The sequence below is a fragment of the Equus asinus genome, chromosome 7, assembly GCF_041296235.1.
Source record: "Equus asinus isolate D_3611 breed Donkey chromosome 7, EquAss-T2T_v2, whole genome shotgun sequence".
NCBI lineage: Eukaryota > Metazoa > Chordata > Mammalia > Perissodactyla > Equidae > Equus > Equus asinus.
The window spans coordinates 59,312,175-59,334,679 of record NC_091796.1 but is presented as its reverse complement, the minus strand read 5'-3'; the positions used below and the strand labels follow the sequence as shown (position 1 = coordinate 59,334,679).

Sequence of the window (22,505 nt, the reverse complement as noted above, 5' to 3'; positions counted from 1 at the left end):
TGTAATAAGAGCACTTAACATGTTACACAGTATTTATGCTTACTTATTTTTCTCTCCCAAACTGTACTGTGAACTATTTGAGGCTGTACCTGTTTCTTTTATTTTTATATCCATAGTAACAAGGTCTGGCATGGGATGATTGCTCAATAAACGTTGATTGCATTAATAAGACTCAGATGATTTCTCTGGTAATTCCCATGTTTTTAGTCTTAAATCTCTTTTCAGTAGGGTTTTTCATCTGCCTTTGGGGGTGGTTGTGTTTTCAAAATTTCGTAGTTCCAGAAAGAGGCTAGTAGGGTATTTTGTTAAGAGCTGGCTAACCAGAGATAAATCGTTTATTCTGTGAGCCTCACCTTTTTCATTTGTGAAATGAGAGGCAGGACTAAGTGATTTCTTGGGTGTTATTCTGGCCCTAAAGGTTTGTGAATATATGACAGTTGAGTGCAAAAAAGAAACACAGTTGTTCTATGAAGTGGAAAAATATATGTGAAGAATTGGGAACAGTTGATTGATTTAAGTTCATCAAAGTTTGGTGTTTTGTGATTGTTAGTGTGGTAATTTTGTTGTTGGTTTACTGTATTAGTTAGCTTTTAAATTTCCTTTAAGTAAGACTTTACCTAAGCATGCAGAGATGGTCTGTGAAGAGAGTCATGAGCGAGGACACTGTAATTTCTCAGAGGCGCTCCCTGGCCTTTTTCTTGTTGCTTTTGTATTTTAACCTTGACTGACCATTCAGTGGAGACTTATCTGCCTTTCACAGGAGAGAGTAATTAATGTAGGATAGATCTTTCTTTCAACTATTAAAAGTTGTTTTCAAAGAATTAAATGTAAGAGGGAGGCTATTATTTGCAAATGCTTATTTACTGGGTTTATTATGACTGAAATGTGACTCAATTACTTGATTAAAAAGTTCAAAATTTCTTATGAAAACTTTTAAATATTCATAAAAATAAATTATGTTGAACCTCTATACACGTAAATTTAATAACGTCATATACTTAAGTTTAATCATTATTAGCATTTTACCAAATTTGCTCATTTCTTTTTGTTTGCTGCAGTATTTTAAAACAGATTCTGGATATCATAACATTTCAAACCCAAATACTTGAGCTTGCATTTCTAATAAACAAAAGGACATTTTCTTTGCATAATGTAAGTGATAAGTGATAACCATTATTACTTAATAAAACCAAAAAGAATTCTGTAATACCATCTGATATTTAATATACTGAAATTTCCCCAATTGTACTCCTGTTTTTACTTGGTTTGTTCGATCTACGCATTGCATTTGGTTGTCATGTATCCAAGTCTTTTTAATCTTAAACAGTGCTTCCCCATACCTTTTATTTTTTATCATGCCATTTACTTCTTGAAAAGACCACGTTCAGTAAACTGTTTCGTAGTCTAGATATATCCGATTTGTTTTTTCCGTAAATTTAGAGTTAAGATTTAAGGGCTTGATTAGATCAGGGTTCAGTATTCTTTGGTAAGAATACTTCATAGATGGAATTGGGTCACATCAGGTGTAGATAATATCTGATTGTCCCACTTTTAGTGATGTTAACTTGATTGGTGGTGACATCCTTGTCTCTCCATTGAAAAGTTGCATAAATATGAGTCCATTTATGCTAATATGTGTGAGAAAAAAGATTAGAAAGAAAATGTTAGTAATCATTAGCTCTGCTTTAGGATTAGGGTGCCTTTTTTATATTTTCACTTTTCTTTGTTTTCCAAGATTTCTACAATGAACATGCAGTGCTTTTTTTGTTTGTTTTAAAGATTGGCACCTGAGTTAACAACTGTTACCAATCTTCTTTTTTTTTTCCTGCTTTTTTCTGCCCACATCCCCCCAGTACATAGTTGTATATTTTAGTTGTGGGTCCTTCTAGTTATGGCACTTGGGACGCTGCCTCAACATGGCCTGATGAGCGGTGCCGTATCGCGCCCAGGATCTGAACCCTGGGCCACTGAAGTGGAGCACGCGAACTTAACCACTTGGCCACGGGGCTTGCCCCTCATGCTTTTTATAATAAGGGAAAAACTTAAAATTATTTTGCTGTTAGACTTGATACCTTTGGGAGATTAATCAAAGGTTTAATTTGTCCTTCCTGTATTACTGTTTTCTTTTTTGTTAATAGCTTAAGCATTTTACACAGTCTGAAGTCTTTTTTTTTTTTTAAAGTAATAAGGCAAGTAATATAAAGGTAAATAGAAAACAAGTCTAATGTTTGTAACCACCCTGTAACTGTTCACCAATCAAGGCATATAAAGACAAGCAGAAAACCATGGTTACCCAAAATCCACTTGATAACTGTCCTGCAACAGTTCACAAGTCATAACTGTACCTAAATGTGTTGTTTCCTTGAGCTCTTATTGTTGGCATCAGTTGATGGTCTCTTGTGAGAAGTATGGTATATTTGTTTGGGGGTATTTATTTCTCTGAGAATGGCCCCTGCCCATCAACTGTATTAAAGAGGCAGGTAGGTCTAAGCAGCAGATAAGTTTATAGGATCCCTCTTCCCCCAGGCAGTGCTGACTGGTTCATTGGTGGGCACCTAACCTCAGGCCAGCCAATATATATGCTCGTGACCAGCCAGTCGAAGTTTTCTTCCCTCCCCTTAAACACAGCTTTAGTTAGATGATGATAGGCTTTAGACCTTTAAGTAGCATCTACATTTCATGTTTAATCTTGAACACAAGCATTGTTCTGTTTCAAATAATTTTTTAAGATGTATGTGTGCATCTTATTTTTCTTCCCCCCCCCTACTTTTTCTCCCCAAGTCCCCCCAGTATATAGTTGTGTATTTTAGTTGTGGGTCCTTCTAGTTGTGGTACATGGGACACTGCCTCAACATGGCCTGATGAGCGGTGCCTTGTCCGTGCCCAGGATCCCAACCAGCGAAACCCTGGGCTGCCGTAGCGGATCGTGGGAACTTAACCACTCGGCCACGGGGCCAGCCCCTTATTTTTCTTTAGAAGGTTACACAGGGAAGGACATAATTTAATGCTTCATTTCAGTGTGAAGACAATTTGTTTATTCTGTCTCCCCCTTGTTTTCAAGACTGTCAGTGGGATTGTTTTGGGCAGAGTGAACAGCCTGTGCACCTGAAGGTCTGACAAAGCTCTCCTCAGTGTTTATGGTAGCTTTATACAGAACACTAGGATGGAGTTCTCTGGCCTCTTACCATGGAGTGGAAGATGTTGTTTAATTAGGGCAGTAAGTGAAGAGGTGTAGGTTATGTGCCGTGTGAATCGTATGGTCAGCCATGTTTCTCTTCCAAGATTCATGCTTTGGTTCACTGCTCTTTCTGGTATTAGTCATCCAGAGGTTACCAAGTCAGTCTGTATATCATAGCCAAGAACTTAGAAAGGTCTTGTCAGGAACTGAAGGGTCTGAAAATTTAGCCTGCTTCACTTTTATGGGTGTTTTATGGCAGAAAACATGGTAGAAAGAATCAGAGGATTTTATTATTCACAGCATTGCAAGCAGCATGAACTTCATATGTGCGTTGGTTTCCTTTGCTCCCTCAAGTTCCACAGGGGCAATGCAGAGGGGTTCAGTTTAGGTGGATGCTACCCACGTGTAGTGAACTTTCTTTGTAGCTGAAAAACGTAGAGTGTTAGGGAACTTGAATTTTTCTTAATGGGCTGCATGGAAACCTACCTGACCTTATTTCCAGAGGAAGATCTTATCTTTATTACACTGGACAGTAAACAAACCTGCTTCTCCTTAGGAGGGAGACATCGTCTTCCAAGACTGTTCGCTATCTACTACATCTTTGAAAAGATAGTCTGGATAAGAGCCCCCAGTGCCTCTACTTGTAAAACATGCAGAAATGCTAGAGACCCATGAGGATTCTCTGCCCACAGGCCTCTGAGGAGCTAGCCTAAATGGATGTCACAGAGTTTATGAATTTATATTGATGTACATTGCCTGTTTGATCTTAAGCTTCATGTCAGAGCCATTTCTGTTTCTGAAACGCTTCATGCTGTATACTACTGCTTATCCTGAATTAAAATTTGATTCTCCTTACAGTAAGCTAATACTGAACTCAAGTTGCTGTACATGCTGATGTGCTTAGGAGTGAGTACACTGATGTCTTCAACTTAGTTTGGAATGCATCAAAAATGGGTGGATGGACAGAGAGTTGGATAAATAGATTGATACGTCTCAAATATAGAAAATGTTAATTGTAGAATCTAGGTAATGGGTATATGATTGTTCGCTGTATAATTATTTCAGTTGCTCTGTGTGAAATTTTTCAAAATAAAATGTTGAGGGAAAGGCCGACTCCTCTCTCCCCTTCTCTGCCCAAAGTCAGTTTTCTTTACAACTAAACTCAGCCTGGCATTTCAAGAACACTTTAACAGGCACTTCACTTCAAAATATGGATGGATGATAACCATTTTTAAAAATTGTGCGGTCAGAATGGTTCTCCTTTTAGCTGTTCTGAGCTTAATGGGATTCCTTTTAAGATTGGGGGGGTGTTTGGAGAATAAAAGTCCTACTATTTAAAAAGATATTATTACCCTGAATGCTGAATGTTTTTTAAAGATTTTGTTTTTCCTCCTTCTCCCCAAAGCCCCCTGGTACATAGTTGTATATATTTTTAGTTGTGGATCCTTCTAGTTGTGGCATGTGGGACGCCGCCTCAGCATGGCTTGATGAGCAGTACTAAGTCCGCTCCCAGGATCCGAACCTGCGAAACCCTGAGCTGACGAAGCAGAGCGTGCAAACTTAACCACTGAGTCGTGGGGCTGGCCCCTGAATGCTAAAATTTTATGTGTACACCCTGAATGTAAAGGGCTTCATGCTGGAAATCATTTTTACGCAAAGGAGGCAGGCCAGTCCCACTTGGGATATCTGTCTAAATGTGCTGTCCTAAACTTGTCCTACCTTTTTGAAATTTCGGGTTCCAAGGCTTTCAGACCTATGTCCAGACTTTTTTACACAGAGGCCATAGTTGTGTATGTAACATTTCTGATTATTAGGATGTGGGACTGGGAATAGGATTTTCGCTTAGTGGCAATGACAGTTGTAGTCACATTAGGACAGAATACTTAGTGACAGGAAATGTTATGACTATTTAACACGGAGACTAAAGGAGGACAAGCCATGTAATTAAAAGGTAGAGTTATTTTGATTGTAGTTTTTTTTCCCCAGTGAAAGAGGGCAAGGGAAGGTAACCTGTATTGTGTGGAATTTTGTTTTACATAGAACATTATTACGTATAAAGTGTAATTTCATCTCTAACATAGGAAGTATGTATCAGATGGTACCTGTGATTGGTGACTAGTATACTTTACTATCAGGTAATTTTAAAGTAGACTATCTTAGTAATTGCTTCTAAATGTTAAACTGTACATTTATATTGGACCAGATGACAGGATTTTCCTCAATTAGAGGGATTAAGTTTTAGAAACCCTAAAAAATAGGAGAATTTGTTTTGTTCATAAATTGCTTCAAATGTTCACTTTCTTATCAAAACTGCTTTTCACTGTTTTTCAGGTTCTTTTTTCTTTAAGCTTGTTTTTAAGGATTAGCTTTTCTAAAAAAAACCTTGTTTTGCATGAAGGAAAAATAGGTACAGTTCAAAGAATTATCAGAAAGTAAATATGTAATCATTGCTCAGGACAAGGAATAGAACCTGGCCGGCATTCGAAAAGCTCTCCTTGTACCTTTTCCCAGCTCCTACCTTCTCCTTTCCCTGCAAAGTTAACCCCTATCCCGATCTTACGGTAACTGTTTACTTTTTTTTCTTAATGGTTTAGCCAGTTTAAAGCATTGTAAAGTGTAAGTTTTCAATTAGTAAAGCAGGAAATTATTGATATAATGCAGTGGTTTTTAACCCTATGCAACACAATACCCCATTTTTAAATTTTGTGTTTTGTAATGCCCTGTTTATCATCCCAAAATGAAATTCATATATAATACCTACCAACACATATAATAAAATTTTTTATGTAATACCCTAATTATAACATAAATGAAAAGTAAAGAGAAAGTAAATTTATAATGAAGTATGCATTTCAAAGTGTAAAGTTTTGGGCACTATTATATTAGAATACATAATGAAAGAGCCAGATGCTTGTAACCTCCTTATAACAAGTAAGTTTGGATTTCAGAGAAGACAAAAGTTACCTGAGTAGGGCTGACCAGTTTTCTTTACCATTTTGAAATAGGGGCAAAATAAGAATGTTTATGCATGTAGGTAGACTCACGTGACTGTGTCACCTGCAAAGGTCTGCTGACTGACACACGTGTTGTGGTGGTGGTTCAGGTATTGTGAGTGGCATTGCTGTTAGTAGAATACTTTTCTGTAGTGGTAAACTTGCCTTTTAAAGTTTTGGAGGAAAGAGAACAAATTTTCTCTGTTTTACGCAATAGATGTGTTTGTGGAAAAGAGATTTTTCACAAGTATGTATTTCTGGAGGGGTATTTGAAAATTTGGTGGGATAGGGGCATAATACTTCATTGTATGGGTCTGCCCTGGCATTGTAGAATGAGGAAATTTCTTGTTCCTCTTTCCCTCCCCCCAACAATCGCACCACCCAATTGATGTCATATGAAACCACCTGTCAGGGCCGGTGGGATTTAGGATTGTGTTGTAGTGCTTTCGGTAAGTTACATAACTTTCCTCCTTTTCTATTTTTGAGGGTCTGCAAAGGTAGATTTCGTCAACTCTTTTTAACCTGCAGGCTTTGGGGATCCATGATACACCCCCTCCCCTAATCTTTCTATCTTACCCTTATCCTCCAAAAAAATTCAATGTAAAATTTTTGTGAATATTTGCCGTGTATGTTTTTCTGGGGTAGTATATAGCTTTCATTAGATTCTCAAAGGGGTCTGTGACCCACAAAAATGGACTGTCTCTTCCAAGACCTCTTATAAATGTGAAGTCTGGTCATTCTTAATCTAATGGTTGGTCATCAGTGCTTGCTAATTTTCCATTTTAACCATGAAAATGGGCTCAGATTCTGAACTAGTCTGTTAAGAGCAACCATTAATTGAGAGTCTTGGTTAGAGGGACACAGTGGAGCAGAATATCTCAAATTCGTTTGTTAGGTGGATTTATTATAGCTAATTTTACGTTTTACTGGTAAGGTTAACATATCCAGTTAAGAATTTTGTTTTAGCAGCTGGCCCTGTGGCTGAGTGGTTAAGTTCGTGTGCCCTGCTTTGGGGGCCCAGGGCTTTGTCGGTTTGGATCCCGGGCGTGTACCTAGCACTGCTCATCAAGCCATGCTGAGGCCATGTCCCACATAGCACAACCAGAAGGACTTGCAACCAGAATATACATACGCCTGTGTAGTGGGGGGCTTTGGGGAGAAGAAGGAGAAGAAGAAGAAAAAAGACTGGCAACGGATGTTAGCTCAGGGCAGGTCTTTAAAAAAATTAAAAAAAAGTGAATTTTGTTTAAAATTGGTGGATTTTTTTCTTTTGACATACTATCTTCATCTTTAGAATGTTTTCTTTTCTTTGTTTTGAGGAAGATTACCCCTGAGCTAACTACTGCCAATCCTCCTCTTTTTGCTGAGGAAGACTGGCTCTGAGCTAACATCCATGCCCATCTTTCTCCACTTTATACGTGGGATGCCTACCACAGCATGGCTTTTGCCAAGTGGTGCCATGTCCACACCCAGGATCTGAACCAGCGAACCCCGGGCTCCTGAGAAGCAGAATGCTGCGCCGCTGGGCCAGCCCTGAAAGTTTGTATTTTTATGTCTGAAAGACCATAATCTATTATTGAAGATTTGTAAGCCCTCCTGGGCAATATAAAATTTAAGTACTATTTCAGAATTCATATGTTGATGAAAATTGACACATGGACATCTTCTTAATCAGTTTTAAAAATCTGTTATTTTGCCTATTTTGAATAATTGATATTTTCCTCTAAAATTGGGAATTTAAAAAATTGAATTAAAAATCTTACATAATTATGTTGTGAAAATACTGGATTGTTTAAAATTAAAGTTTGTCAGATGTTTCTTTTGTCATTTTACAAAGTTTTTTAAAAAATACGTGCTTGCTGCTAATGTTATAGTCCCAGTTGAAGTTAGTCCTATAAAAATTTACATGTTCTCAGTTATGTGTAGTAATTTATGGACTTTAAGAATATGAAGAAATGGAATGTATGTCCTGTAAGACTCCTAGTTTTTTCAGTAGTTTAAAATTTATTTCTAGCCAACCATTTTGTGGATTCATGTAGCTATATGGGTAGAATGGAGTTTTCTCCTTGACTTTCATATGCCAGTGTATGGTGGAGCTCCTTGTCAAAAAATGCAAACAACTGGGATTATAAAAGAAGCAAGGAGTGTAAAATAATATACAAAGTGAATGGTTAACTTGACCATATAATTAAAGCAAGATGTTCAAAAGATCATACTTCATATATATTGTGTATATACTTTTGTTTCCCCCCAAAACATGCATACCTGTTGATTTGGCTATTTTACGTAAGAATTTTTTTTTTTCTGTAACTGGTTCTCTGTATTTATGTTTTTTTCATTTTTTTTCTTTTTTGAGGAAGATCAGCCCTGACCTAACATCCGCTGCCAATCCTCCTCTTTTTGCTGAGGAAGACTGGCCCTGAGCTAACATCCATGCCCTTCTTCCTCTACTTTTTATGTGGGATGCCTAACACAGCATGAGTTGCCAAGCGGTGCCATGTCTGCACCCAGGATCTGAACCGGCAAACCCTGGGCTGCTGAGAACGTGCCAACTTAACTGCTGTGCCACCAGGCTGGCCCTTATATGTTTTTTCCTAATGTTCTCTCATTTCTATCTCCTTCTTCTCGTTTCAGTTCCAAATCTTTATTTGTTAGAAAGTATTTTAGGACACAAATTTGAAGCACAGGATAAAATCATTTCACTTTTTAGGACTTAAGATAAGGCTGTTTCTTTTCCTCTGGCTGCATTAGGCAGATCTGTTTGTTTTCATCTCCTGCAGCCTTCCTAATGCCTCTAGTTGTTTGCCGTTTCGCTTCAAGCCTTTGTCTTAGATAGTTTTCTAATATTCAACAAAATTGGAAACTTTATCTGGCAGAGTTGGAGAATTTTCTGAATCTGGGCTCCATACTATAAGTATTTTAAAGTTTAAAAAGACATACTTATTGTTTATTTAAATAAAGGTAGCCTTTATAATGGTTGCCTTTGATTTTAGCCTTCTCCCTTTAAAAAAAAAAATAATAACTTAAGACTGATTGTTTTAAAAACCATTTAAAATTGCTTTTGAGGGGCTGGCCCTGTGGCCGTGTGGTTAAGTTCGTGTGCTCTGCTTCGGCGGCCGAGGGTTTCGCTGGTTCTGATCCTGGGCGCGGACATGGCACCACTCATCAAGCCACGCTGAGGCGGTGCCCCACATGCCACAACTAGAAGGATGCACAGCTAAAATATACAACTATGTACCGGGGGGCTTTGGGGAGAAAAGGAAAAATAACACCTTAAAAAAATTACTTTTGGGTTAACTAGAAGTGTGCGGTTACTGTTTCTCATTGAGACATATTTTTGAGTTTATCTTCTGTCTACAAATTGACAGGTATTCATTTTATTGTCTAAGTTACTCTGCATAATATCTTACTGACTTTTCTTCAGTCAAGAGGAAAAGTGGCTATAATCTTTCTTTTCCTCCCTGTTTAAAAAAAATGAGGTTATACTGGTTTAGGACTAATTTAATTCAGGCAGGAGTGGATCACCTTTCTGGGTTCTTTGTTTCACAATTTTATGCTGTTTGGGTGTAGAACCAACGCTTGAGAATTTTGTATGTAGAGCATTTGACACAGCGTTCATAATAAACACTTAACAAATATGTGAGTGAATGAAATGAGTAAATGAATCAGCCTAATTGAGGTGAAGCAAGAGCACAGTTGTCATTGGGTGTAGCGTCTTCAGATGTGGAGAATTTTACAGTTGCTTCTAAAATGAATTTGAAGATTGACACTGGTTTGAAGACCACTGGAAAATCCTGATCTTTTCAGTAATGTGGTAAGAGCATACTATAAGAATATAATTGTGGACTTATTTCATGAATTGAAACTTTCAAATTACTTTTTATTTGATAGAAATAATACATGTTCATGTAGAAATTTTGTAAAACGTGGTAAGGAGTGAAAAAGAAAATAAAATTCACTGTCGGGCCGGCCTGGTGGCACAGCGGTTAAGTTCGCACATTCTGCTTCGGTGGCCCTGGGGTTCTCTGCATCGGGTCCCGGGTGCGGACATGGCACCGCTTGGCAAGCCATGCTGTGGTAGGCGTCCCACATATAAAGTAGAGGAAGATGGGCACGGATCTTAGCTCAGGGCCAGTCTTCCTCAGCAAAAAGAGGAGGATTTGCAGCAGTTAGCTCAGGGCTAATCTTCCTCACAAAAAAACCCAAAAAAACAAAAAAACTCACTGTCTATCACTTAGAGAAAAGTACTGTCAGTCACCTGGTATAGTTATTTACACAGACTTCAAGATATTCTTAAAATACAATTGAGGTTACATATGTTCAGTTTTGAATTCTGCTTTTTTTAATCCGTGTGTGAATCCAATTAAAATTTTTTTTTCTGCTTTTGGTTTTTAAATCTTAAAGGCCCCTTCACAGATGTAGTCACTACAAATCTTAAGTTGCGAAATCCATCGGATAGAAAAGTGTGTTTCAAAGTGAAGACTACAGCACCTCGTCGGTACTGTGTGAGGCCCAACAGTGGAATTATTGATCCAGGGTTGACTGTGACTGTTTCAGGTAACAAGTCATGTGCTGAATTTATACAATTTTGAATTTTTACCTTTTATGGTTATGTTTAATTTGGTTTTTAATAGAGTCTCATCTGGAGGGAGAGAAATAGTTTTTAAGTTTTTCTGGCTTTGCCTTTAATGATGTCCTTTTGTGGTCTTACTGCATGCAAATTGTTGCAGAAAATTTTTCACCTTTATCTTGTGGCGGAGGTGTATGTGGTCAATTTGAAATTTTATATCCTTTATTACTACAGCTCTCTACCGCATTCTCTGCCTTTATTATTTTATCTTTGAAATACTGCATCATTTTTGAAATGATCATTCTCATTCAGATCTCTAGCTGTTGTTACATACTGCATGCAGCTATGGAAGTATTAATGTAGATCTTTTGCTTAAAAATTTACAGTGCCTCTTTTTTGCCTGTTGTATCACGTTAGATGAGTCTTTCTGCCTTTTACTATAAATGCCAACAGCGTCCTGTACTTGAAAACTTTAGTTTCATTGCTCACTTTTGTGTTTACTTATAGTCCAAGGAGTATGCTTGGTTCCTTCCATATATGGATTGCTTACTCCTGCTCTGGAGTCCGTGCTAGTGCCATAGTTAGTGCCTTCTGTAAACTGTTCCTTTCTTGCCTCACACTTCCCTAGACAGTGCTCCCTGACAGTGTCATCTGATAGAACTGAGAAATAGGAAGCAAATGTGAGAACATACTTTATGGGAGAGCTTCTCAGGCTCACCCAGAGACCATTTACTGTTGCCTTCTAGCGAGTAGTTGTGCCTCCCGCTGTGTGTCATGATAACATGGGGAGCAGGAACGCACATGGGCCTCTCCCAGATCAGAGTCTCTGGGGGCCTGGCCTAGACATGTATAACTAAAAAACAAAACAAAACATGCCTGGGTGATCCTGCTAAGTATTCCTCAGATATTATAATAATAATAATTCTGTATCAGTTTTCTGGTTTTCAAGTCCACAGCAGATTAAAATTGGCAAATTACATGAAAAGTCTTTAGAAGTGGATCCTGACTGCAAAGGCAATAAAGGTCCGAGTTCTTGGTGACACTGAATCCTCCCTCAGTAGGTTTAGGCAAAACCTTAGAGCTAGAAGGCCCTAGAAAAGATCTTTTTAGTGAGTCTTGTGGTATGGTGGCCTGGGAGGAATGCTTTTGTGTGTGTGTGTGTCCAAGTTGTCAGTTCATGGGAAGGATGGATGGGAAATGAGAAGATGAAGCAGTGAGTACATGCATTCTGAAAGCTGCTCTCTAAATCTTTTAAGTCTTTAGCTAAATTGGAGGAAGATAGAATTATTTCTCTCCACGTGGTTAAAATTAGTTTTTGATGCAGTTATATCCCTAGAAATCCATAAAACTATTCAGAATGACTTTCCCTTGAGGGTTCTAGATTGCTCAAGTTTTGGTGTATTAATGTTTCTTAAGAAAATGTATACTTTTCAAAGCACTTAATCCCACATAAACCCCTTGTATTGAGCACCTGGGTTATTAAAAACTTCAGACACACTAGTTACTGTTTGCACATCATGCCCTCAGATTCCTCTCCTTGGGTTAGAACTTAGCTCTTCAGCTTTCAGTGTGGCACCTGCCTTCCATATGAGGAGTCACTCAGGCTGCCCTCCTCCAGCACCTTTCCCTGACTGGCTGACTGTGCTATACACTCAGTTCTTTTTTCCCTCTCTCCCTTTAGCGCTTTGTTTTGTGAATTTGCTCTTACAATTTGTATGTATTTATATATGTATTTTAAGATTGTCTTTCTCTTGTTATATGGTCTGCAACCTTAGAGTATAACTCAAAGTCACAACCCTGTTTTAAGTTTTTTTAATCCAGGTCTTAGTGATTAGCCTACAGTGATTACTCAGTGAAGGGCGTTAATGGAAATTAATTCTGCTTTCTCTGGATTCTCAGGCATTTTTCCTGTACATTTTCTGCTGCTATGTATTTGGCCCTTAAAATTTTTTTCTTTAATTGTGATGGGAGTGGATGGACTTCTCACACATATGTTAGAAATAAGACTTTCTTATATAATTGATATTTCCTACATTTGCTTAATTGCATTTGTTCTTTTGAAAGTGTTGATACATATACACACAGACAGACAGATATCTTTAAAATAGTCTAAATATTAATGGGACTAATTTCCACAATACCATATACCATAATTTTATAAAATACCATGTTTTGTAAGTTGTTGATTCATTGTTTGTAGTCTCTTAGTAGATTTGTACATAATTTAGCATGACTTGTGACACATGGAGCCTCTAAAAACCCTCTTGCAAGCTACTGAAAATTATAAATGCTTAGAAAATAATTTGAATATAATTATTAGGATGCTAGAAAAATTCTAGAAATCATGAGGCTGTCTATGGTTTCCTTTCATGCTTTTTCTTAAAATCAGATTTTAACTAATTGATAAACTTCTTGAATGGTTTATTTAAAACTTTTTGAAAAATTATATTTAGAACACTAATATATGGTAGTGAATTTTTAAGTTAACTTAGAATTTCTCCTTTAAATAATCCAGATTTCTAATTTTAAGAGGTACCATCACTAAGTACTAAAATGAAGCCTAAATTTATAACTAGTTTTAATAGTTAATTTACTACATTTAATTTGAGTTTACAGGCATTATAATAGTGTTAGCAAAGTTTTGAAAATTTTCCCAAACTTAAGTTTAAAGGGGACAATCATAGGTTATTATTTATGTTTTAAATAGCCATTTGTTTATTTTATGGGTCGTTAAAGACTTGACAAATCAGAAAAGTAGACAATTGAAAAATAACTGGAAACCATAAAGTTGCTTCTGGATCTTTAATGTAAATAATCCAGTGTTAAGTTTCTGAACCCTCCCTGGTTTCCTTTAAATTTGCATATTAGTCAGTGAGATAATAGGAATGATAAGAAGCAAACAAATGCGGACGACCAAGTAATGTGTCCTTTCTTCTTCTTTAGTAATGCTACAGCCTTTTGACTATGATCCCAACGAAAAGAGTAAACACAAGTTCATGGTACAGACAATTTTTGCTCCACCAAACACTTCAGATATGGAAGCTGTGGTAAGTATGGAAGTTGAACAGAATTATTTTGGGGAATGTTGTTTAAACTGTGGGCTTTGTGTAGTTCTCAAGTGAGAAACCTGCTTTTTAAAATAAAAAAAAAATCTGTAAATCTCTTCATTACAGTTAATCCTGACAATTTCAAGAATGAAAGAATTTGGAGATAGTATTTCTTAGAAACAGTTTAGAAATGCTACTACAGTGATGTGTCGCTTAATGATGGGGACATGTTCTGAGAAATTTGTCATTAGGCAGTTTCGTTGTCGTGCACACATCACAGGGTGTACTTACACAACCCTAGAAAGTATAGCCTACTACACACCTAGGCTGTATGGTTCTAATCTTATGGGACCACTGTTGTATATGTGGTCTGTTGTTGACCCAGGTGCGGGTATGAGGCCCACGACTGTACTGAGAAGAATGTCCTGTGATCTCTAGAGATGTTAGTGAGATTTTAACAGATAGTGATAGTAGCTTTTAGGGTTGTATACAAAGTTCCGTGGCATTGCCATATAATGATGCAGGGTGATCAGTACCGAGTGCAGCAGTGCATCCTGGCTGAGCCAAAGACCCTACTCCTGCCCCAGGCAGCCACACTATTCCTTAGTTGTCCCTTGAGGTGAAACCTGTTTGTCACCGTCATACCTTCTGTGTCTTATGTTTGGTTTTGTTTGTTTTTAGTGGAAAGAGGCAAAACCTGATGAATTAATGGATTCTAAATTGAGATGTGTATTTGAAATGCCCAATGAAAATGATAAATTGGTAAGTAGGAAAATATAAGAAAACTGGTAGCTGTTGAACTCAGTTACTTTCAGATTAATTTTGCCTTTGTCTGTTTTTGGCCTTTGTGGGAGGTGTGAAATGGCTATCCACTTGATTAGACTCAGTGCTTTATTTACGTTTTAAAAAAACTTGAACTCTCTTTTTATATAACATTTGTTTGTTCAAGAAGAAAAATACTTTTAGATACAAGCTGCATGATGGAGAAGAATCATTTAATTCTACCAAATTTTTGCCACTTAAACCACTTCGGTTTTTTTTAGAATGAGACGTGTGTATACATAAATATAACCAAATAACAAGACATAAGCCGCTTTTTGGCAAGTGTATACCAGAAGTCTGGGGATAAAAGATTTAGTTTCCATAGACAAGCAGTTTCTTCCAAGTTTGACTATTCCTAGGTATTTTGCTCATTATGGATTTTGGTCAAAGTCCATCTGATTTTATTCCTTAATAATTTTTATGTTGCTTTTTGATGAGTGTGTGGCAAACCCAGTGTGGGGGACTGAGGGCTATGTGTGTGTAGTTTACAAGTAGTCTGTGATTGTAGAATGGCTTGTGGGTACTTTGCCCATTGCTCTTCTGAAAGACACATTTGAATCTTTTTCTGTGGTTTGTAGGGGGGACTTGAAAGGTAAGTAGGCTTTTTTTTCCCCTGACTTAATATGTAAAATAATATGGACAAAATAGAATTGTTTGACACAATTAGGTTACCATCTGACATGACTCTTGCCTTGATCTGGAGGCCATTTACCTTTTTGAAAAGTAAACTTGCAGATTAAATACATGGGCTCAATTATGTGTTACTCTTTCAGGATGAGCTGAAATGAGAAAGTCCCTGATTGGTAATTGGATGTTGGCCAGATTATTTATTGTGTTTTTTAATGCGTTTTAAAATAGATTTCGAGATAGTTGCCAAAAACAAAAAATGTGAATACCTATGTTCTTCGAAAGTGAGGGTTCAGTGGCATGTTTATGCTCCCCCTTTGGAGTTTTCTTTCTCTTTTGCCTAGGCTGCCAGGAAACTAATAGCTTGTATAGCTCTTACTATTGGAACCAAGAAAATGTAACAGCACATTGTCTAGGTTGACTAATTTTATTTTATTTTTTTCCAGTTTTTTGACGTATAATTGACGTACAGCTCTATGTAAGTTTAAGGTGTCAGCATAATGACTTGGCTTACATATATAGTGAAATGATTACCACAGTAAGTTTAGTTAATATCTATTGTGTCATATAGAAACAAAAACAGGAAAAACAATGTTTTTTTCCTTGTGATGAGAAGTCTTAGGATTTACTGTCTTAACAGCTTTTAGGTATACCATATAGCAGTGTTAACATGATAGTCATGCTGTACATTACATGCCCCGTACTTATTTATCCTATAACTAGAACTTCGTTCCTTTTGACCACCTTCATCCGTTTCATCCATCCTCCACCTCTGGTAACCACAAATCTGATCTCTTTTTCTATGAGTTTTGTTTTTGTTTTTAGATTCCACGTATGATTGAGATCATACAGTATTTGTCTTTCTCTCTCTGCCTTATTTAATTTAGCATAATTTAGCTCCATCTGTGTTGTTGCAAATGGCAGGATTTCCTTCTTTTTTATGGCTGAACAATATTCCAATGTACGTATCTACCACAGTTTCTTTGTCCATTCATCTGTTGACGGACACTTAGGTTGTTTCCATGTCTTGGCTATTGTAAATCATGCTGCAGTGAACATGGAGGCGCGTGTGTTTTTGACAGTGTTTTCGTTTCCTTTGGATATATTCCAAGAAATAGAATTGGGTGGAATAAGGGTTGACTTACTTTAAAAACACATTTGGATATTTTCTCACTTAGAATTTTATGTCATTTTTTACACTTATTTAGTAAACGTAGAGCTGACTCTTTCATTTGGGCTTCTGTTATGCTCTTGTTAGCAATTTGAAATTATAGTCTGAAAAGTGCTGAAGCCAGTATTTGATATTGCTCATTAAGAGTGTCTCTCATTGCTTTGGAAACCAGATCAGAAGTTGACAGAAATGGTATGGCTGTGACAGTTGAGCCTAGCCCATTTTAGCACCTCTTAGAGGAGAGTAGCAGGTTCTGCATATCAATGTAGCCCATAGTAATCCAAGAAAGTGGTTTTGGATCTGCTAAAGGGCTTGATGAAACACTGGATCGAGTTCCCAGAGTCCCACAATGTGAAGCACCAGCGGTAGTTTGGCCCTGGAACCTTTTCAGAGCAGGTGTTACAGTAACGCAGAGTCTGTACCGTAATTTCAAAGTCCTCCAGAGAATAGCTGACTCTGAGCCCCGACGGCCTAGCTGCAGCATGCATTTCCACTAGTTGAACTCCTTGGATTTGTGGTGTAGTTATTACTGACCAGTTAAGTTGTAGGGAATATTTGCTAAAGATAGTGATTTTAACATTTTATTTTGAAAAACTTTAAACACTTAGAAAAGTGGACAGTACAGTGAATCCCTGTGAACCCATGACCAGCTTCACCAATGACCAGTTTATGGTTAATCTTACTTCATCTAAAGCCCACCACTTCCCATCTCATGTATTGTTTCAAGGCAAATCCCAGACATCATAATTTCATCTGTAGCTATTTTAGTGTATCAAAGATAAGGACTTCAAAAAAAGGGAAAAAAAGAGTTTGATGATAAAACTATTTTTAAGCCTTTAAAAGCCTAATATATCAAACTATCCAAGCGGCATCCAAATTTTTGTCACAAGGGTCATTTACAAATTCTTTTGCAGTTTGTTTGAATTGAGATCAGAATAAATTCCACATTCTGCTATTGGATGATGTTTCTTAAATCTCTTAATCTGTAGATTTCCTCCCTGTTTTTTCCTTGCAAATTATTAAGGAAAATGGGTTTGTCCTGTAGCGTTTTCCCCACAGACTAGATTTTGCTGGTTGTATCCGTGTGGAGTCATTTAACTTCTGTCTTAGTGTAGCCTAGAATTGGATCTAGGGACTTGATTAAATTTTTATTTGTTTTTGCTGGTGGGGGAGAGGCAAGCCTGCTTTTGTAGGTGGTGATATATTCTCTCAAGGAGGCACATAACATCTGGTTGGGTATTTTTTGTGAAGTTAGCACCCATTGGTGTGCAGTGTGTAGATGAGTGATTCTCATCCAGGGGTGATTTTTCCCCCAAGGGGACATTTGTTAAGGGAGACATTTTTTGGTTGTCACAACTGGGAGGCAGGGATGTTGGAGGCATCTAATGGGTAGAGGCTGGGGATGCTGCTCAGCTTCCTACAATGCGTGGGGAAGCCTCTACAGCAGAGTTATCCAGCCCAAAATGTCAGTGAAGTAGAAATTGAGGAAATAAGGTTTAGGTTCATTAATCCATTAAGGGTTGCATTATGGTGATATTCTGTCATTCCTACTTCATTGTATTAGAATACCTGTGTAGAGAGAAATTTGGGCTCATCTAATATTTGATTCTTCATTCAATGGTAGAGTTTATAAAGGCAGGGTAAATGCCTGTCTTTCTTTTCAGTTATAGGCTTTCAAAAAATGAGTTTGTCTCAGGTGTCCCTCTGATATGACAGACAGTTGGTCAACCTCCCTCCCTCCTTCCTCTTCTCCTCCTCCCTCCCCCTGTCTTCGACGTGTTATAAACTCACGGACTGAAACATATGTGTGTTTTAACTCCTTGCACTTAGCATTATTGGTGCTCAGATTGGTAGGTAGGAGCCTCTGCAAGGTGATTCCTGAGTCCTTTTATCTTAGTAATCTTTGGTCATTTTCTTGATGTCTCATATGGCAAGATATTACCAGGCCCAGTCCTGGAATCAGCCATTTCTTAAGAAGCGCTGGGTCTGTGGGAGATGGTATCTCCAGCCACAACCTAGACAGTCGAGTAAGATAGTGATTTTTAGTTTTGTCAGAATTTCTATCAAACCATTCTTTTGGCCGAGATTAGAATGGAGATCTGACTGTCACTTGAAGGCACTTCTTCAAATGGTAAAGTTTTAATAGTAAAATGATGTCCAACTACACACAAGGTGATTTGCGTCCTTTCATTTCTTATGAGAGTGATTGCATTTTATGATTGGGAAATGTTCTTGAAGATCTTGAATAATTCAAAATGTGTAAAATCCACCAGTGACCTTGAGAAGAATGGGCAGGTACTCTGAACCAGCTGAAGTGCTGCTTTGATACAGCAACTTACATGGCTTGCTAGCTTTGCCATTATTTAAGTGTTTGGAATTCATGTTTCAAGTTTTGCACACACAGTGAGACTTCTGGTGTTTCAGTATATCAGTATCTCAAATTTATATAATTCAAAGGAGTAAAAAAAATGGTATCTACTATACACAACCTAGAGGGGACCTTAATTGATTAATGGGTATGTTAAAAAGATGGGCTGAAACACAGCTGTGTTTTTATAAGGCAGTATTTCCCAAAGTGTTTTGAGTTGGAAGGGTTCTTTGGTCAACTGAGTTTGGAGAAATGCTACAAATACTGTATCTACCAATAAACACGTTGCATATTAAAGGCCCTGAATAAAGGAAATATGTTTAACCCAGCACTTCTTATTTAAACATAAATAACTTCTCATGAAATATCTAGTGTTCTGTAAAATACATTTCTGGAAACACTGACTGTGACTGCTTAAACTCATTCTGGTGCTGCTACTAACCTGCGGATTCTACAAGAAAATCTTACTGAGAAATGGATTTAAATTGAATGCAACCTGGCGCAGACCCAGTTCCATCTGAGTTGTTGATCATGTGACTTTGTCAAGTCATTATTTTAATGTTGCATTTTAATGTTGCATCCCTTTATAGAAAATGTGAAACCTCAAAGTAACCAAATCCAGGGGTGTTATAATAGTATAAAACATATAATAAAGTTTTTGTTTGTTTATTGTAATAAGGGTGAAACTCTTTATATATATATATATATATATACATAAATACATAACACGTAAAACACTTTTATAATACTTCATTCGTGTGATAATAAGACCCTGTTGATAATTGCATTTTGACATCTCCAGTTCAGTATTGTCTGTAGATGAAGTTGATAAAATTGCTTAAAAACCATAGTATCTTTGACATTGGTTTCTTTCTAGCATCCATAGATAAAATTACAAAATTACTTAACATCCTTTTTCTGTATGTTTATCTTCAGTTTAGCATGAAACTTGTCTTTTAGGAAATATGGGCTTTATTGAATACTGTTATGCCTAGGTAGAGTTTGTTAGTTTACTACAGATACATTGATAAAATGCTGTATGAGGCTGAATCCTGACTTAAACAAATTGATTAAAGATGACACTCCCTTATTCAAGGAAAATACATTTCTAAATATGCAAGATTACTGAAAATGTTATGAAAACTATGTTGGTAATAAATATTTTTAAAAGTACAGAGTACGAAATATATTTCTTAGTTTATAGTTATGATTGCTGTATAGTGATTTCTTTGATATCATTTGACCCTTTATTCTCTTTTTAGTTTATTTGTTAAATAATATGTTGTAGAAAGTATGTTATCTTAAGCAAAAGTCAGTTTAGTTTTTAACTAAATTGCTGGTGACAACTTGAGATTTAACAGACGGCGCTCTCAGGATGGCGCCTGTACTTCGTATTCAGCCTCACTCGGTGTTGAGAGCAATGGAGAAGTCCAGGTGTAGTTAGTGGTCCCTTGTACATTTACTTTCAAGAGTTGATCATCAGGATTTGTGCTGTTTAGTAGTCAACTGAGAAGAATTTAGTTAGTATCCAAAGCACATAGGTACCACAGGTAGCCATCATAGTGGTTGATATTTTCTTCTCAGAGTTGGAGTAGGTAGCAGGTCTTGGACTTGGCAATGTTGATTCGGTGTTTCTTAAATTAACCACCCCATCCCATTCTCTCACTGCTTCTCCCAGCCCCTCACCCACCTTCCCGTACCCCCCCAAAAGTAGAAAGGCATTTAATTTAAGTATACTTTATGTATTATACCCCACCTGTTTGAGGATTGGATCTTTTTAGGTATGCTATTAGTTCTTGGGCATTTACATGTTCTAAAAACAGTGGAAAAAGATATGTTATTATTTTGTTGATTTCTCTAGGTTTTTTGGGACCTTGATACTGAATACATAAATAAGAAAATGATTCAAGTTTTGTTGTCATCGTGTAGGGTAAGAGAGGTGTGCCAACTTTAGATGTATAGTGATTGAGTCCATGTTTTTTTATTTTCATAGTTTAAAGAAGTCGTTGCTTTGTGACAAAACAATTCTAATTTATTTGAACCATCGTGAGAGTCTGGGTTTCCTTTTGGGAAATAGCTCTCTGATTTGGATTATAGATGGAATGACCTAGGAATCCAGGAACCCTTTTACTTTAGAATAAATGGAAGTATTATTAATAATTTTTCCTGGACAACAGGCATTAACTTAATAATGTCCTTTAAGGACACTAAAATTTGTGGTCACCCTAGTCCTAGGGAAGAGCAGGTCTTTGACTGGATATATTTCAGTCGGTTAATGGCCAGTAGAGTCTTCAGTTGAGTTGTATTCAGTGCTAATACTGAGAGCCATTTAGCGTGTTCCCTGGGTGGTTGATAGCTGGAGGCAGATCATACTAAAGCATTGACTCTTTTGTGTTTTACCATTATAAAAATGAATTGTTAGCTCTCTTTTAGTTATTATCAACACTGTATTAAGAAGTCTAGTGTCCAATTAGCGGTAGTGTTTTTTCAGGATTGAATGTGGGTTTAACTTATTTATGTTTTATCACCTATTCAGTTCTTTGTGTTCAATTAAAATTTTTTTTTGGTTTATTTTGAGGCCTCCAACTCTACTTGACATTTTCCAGATTTCTTAAATGTATTGCATTTCATTTATGCCCTCCATCCAACATCTGGTAATGACATATTTTCTAGAAAAATTACTTACTTGTCTTAATGAAGACTGATGGGCTATCAAGAGTAGGAGATTTCAGGGTGCTACATATAAAGACGTTTTATGATTAAGAATACATTATTTTCGGAGCCGGCCCATTGGTTGAGTTTGCTCACTCCACTTTAGCGGCCTAGAGTTTCGCCAGTTTGGATCCTGGGGGCAGACATGACACTGCTCATCAAGCCATGCTGAGGCGGCATCCCACACGGCACAACCAGCAGGACCTGCAACTGAAACATACAACTACTTACTGGGGGGCTTTGGGGAGAAGAAGAAGGGAAAAAAAAAAGATTGGCAACAGATGTTAGCTCAGGTGCCAATCTTTAAAAAAACAAAAAAAAAAGAATAGGCAGCCGGCCCAGTGGCACAGCAGTTAAGTGCGCACGTTCCATTTCGGCGGCCCGGGATTTACCGGTTCGCATCTGGGGTGTGGACTTGGCACCGCTTGGCAAAAGCTATACTGTGGTAGGCGTCCCTCGTATAAAGTAGAGGAAGATGGGCATGGATGTTAGCTCAGGGCCAGTCTTCCTCAGCAAAAAGAGGAGGATTGGCAGTAGTTAGCTCAGGGCTAATCTTCCTCAAAAAAAAAAAAAAAACATTATTTTCTGTTGAGACAACACACATTGGGGATGGAGTTCTCTTAGTATATACAATGACCTCGATATCAGTAAGTATTATTTCAGTCTCTTCCAACCTTTTTGTAAAATATTATTTTTATTTGTGTTAAAGGAATTTACAGGAATTTATCTGTATTTAGGAACTTGAGAAGATAGATTAAGTACAGGAGAGGTTTATAAATCATGGCATCTTTTGAGCTTCAAGGGGGAAAAATTCATTTAACTTAAAAATCGTTCAGATTGTTATCAAAGGTGAGAAAATATGAAGTGCTTGTTTGCAGATATTGGCAAGTATTGATTAGTAACAGAAATTAAGAACTACAAGGTTAGAAGGTATTCATTTTAGGACAATGTAAGACTAGCATAAATTTAATAAGGTTTATACATTTAATTAGTGAACATAATGCAAGCTGATCATAG

At 37.1% G+C, this 22,505-nt stretch overlaps 1 protein-coding gene across 2 annotated transcripts in view; it reads left to right on the top strand.

Moving 5' to 3' along the window:
* Positions 1-22,505, top strand: part of VAPA (VAMP associated protein A) — a 39,986-nt gene that overhangs the window by 8,676 nt on the left and 8,805 nt on the right. For both annotated transcript variants that reach the window (XM_044773453.2, XM_044773452.2), the window contains exons 2-4: positions 10,576-10,728; positions 13,685-13,788; positions 14,470-14,550. In XM_044773453.2, the coding sequence (XP_044629388.1) occupies positions 10,576-10,728; positions 13,685-13,788; positions 14,470-14,550 (338 nt within the window). The remainder of the gene's footprint in view (positions 1-10,575; positions 10,729-13,684; positions 13,789-14,469; positions 14,551-22,505) is intronic.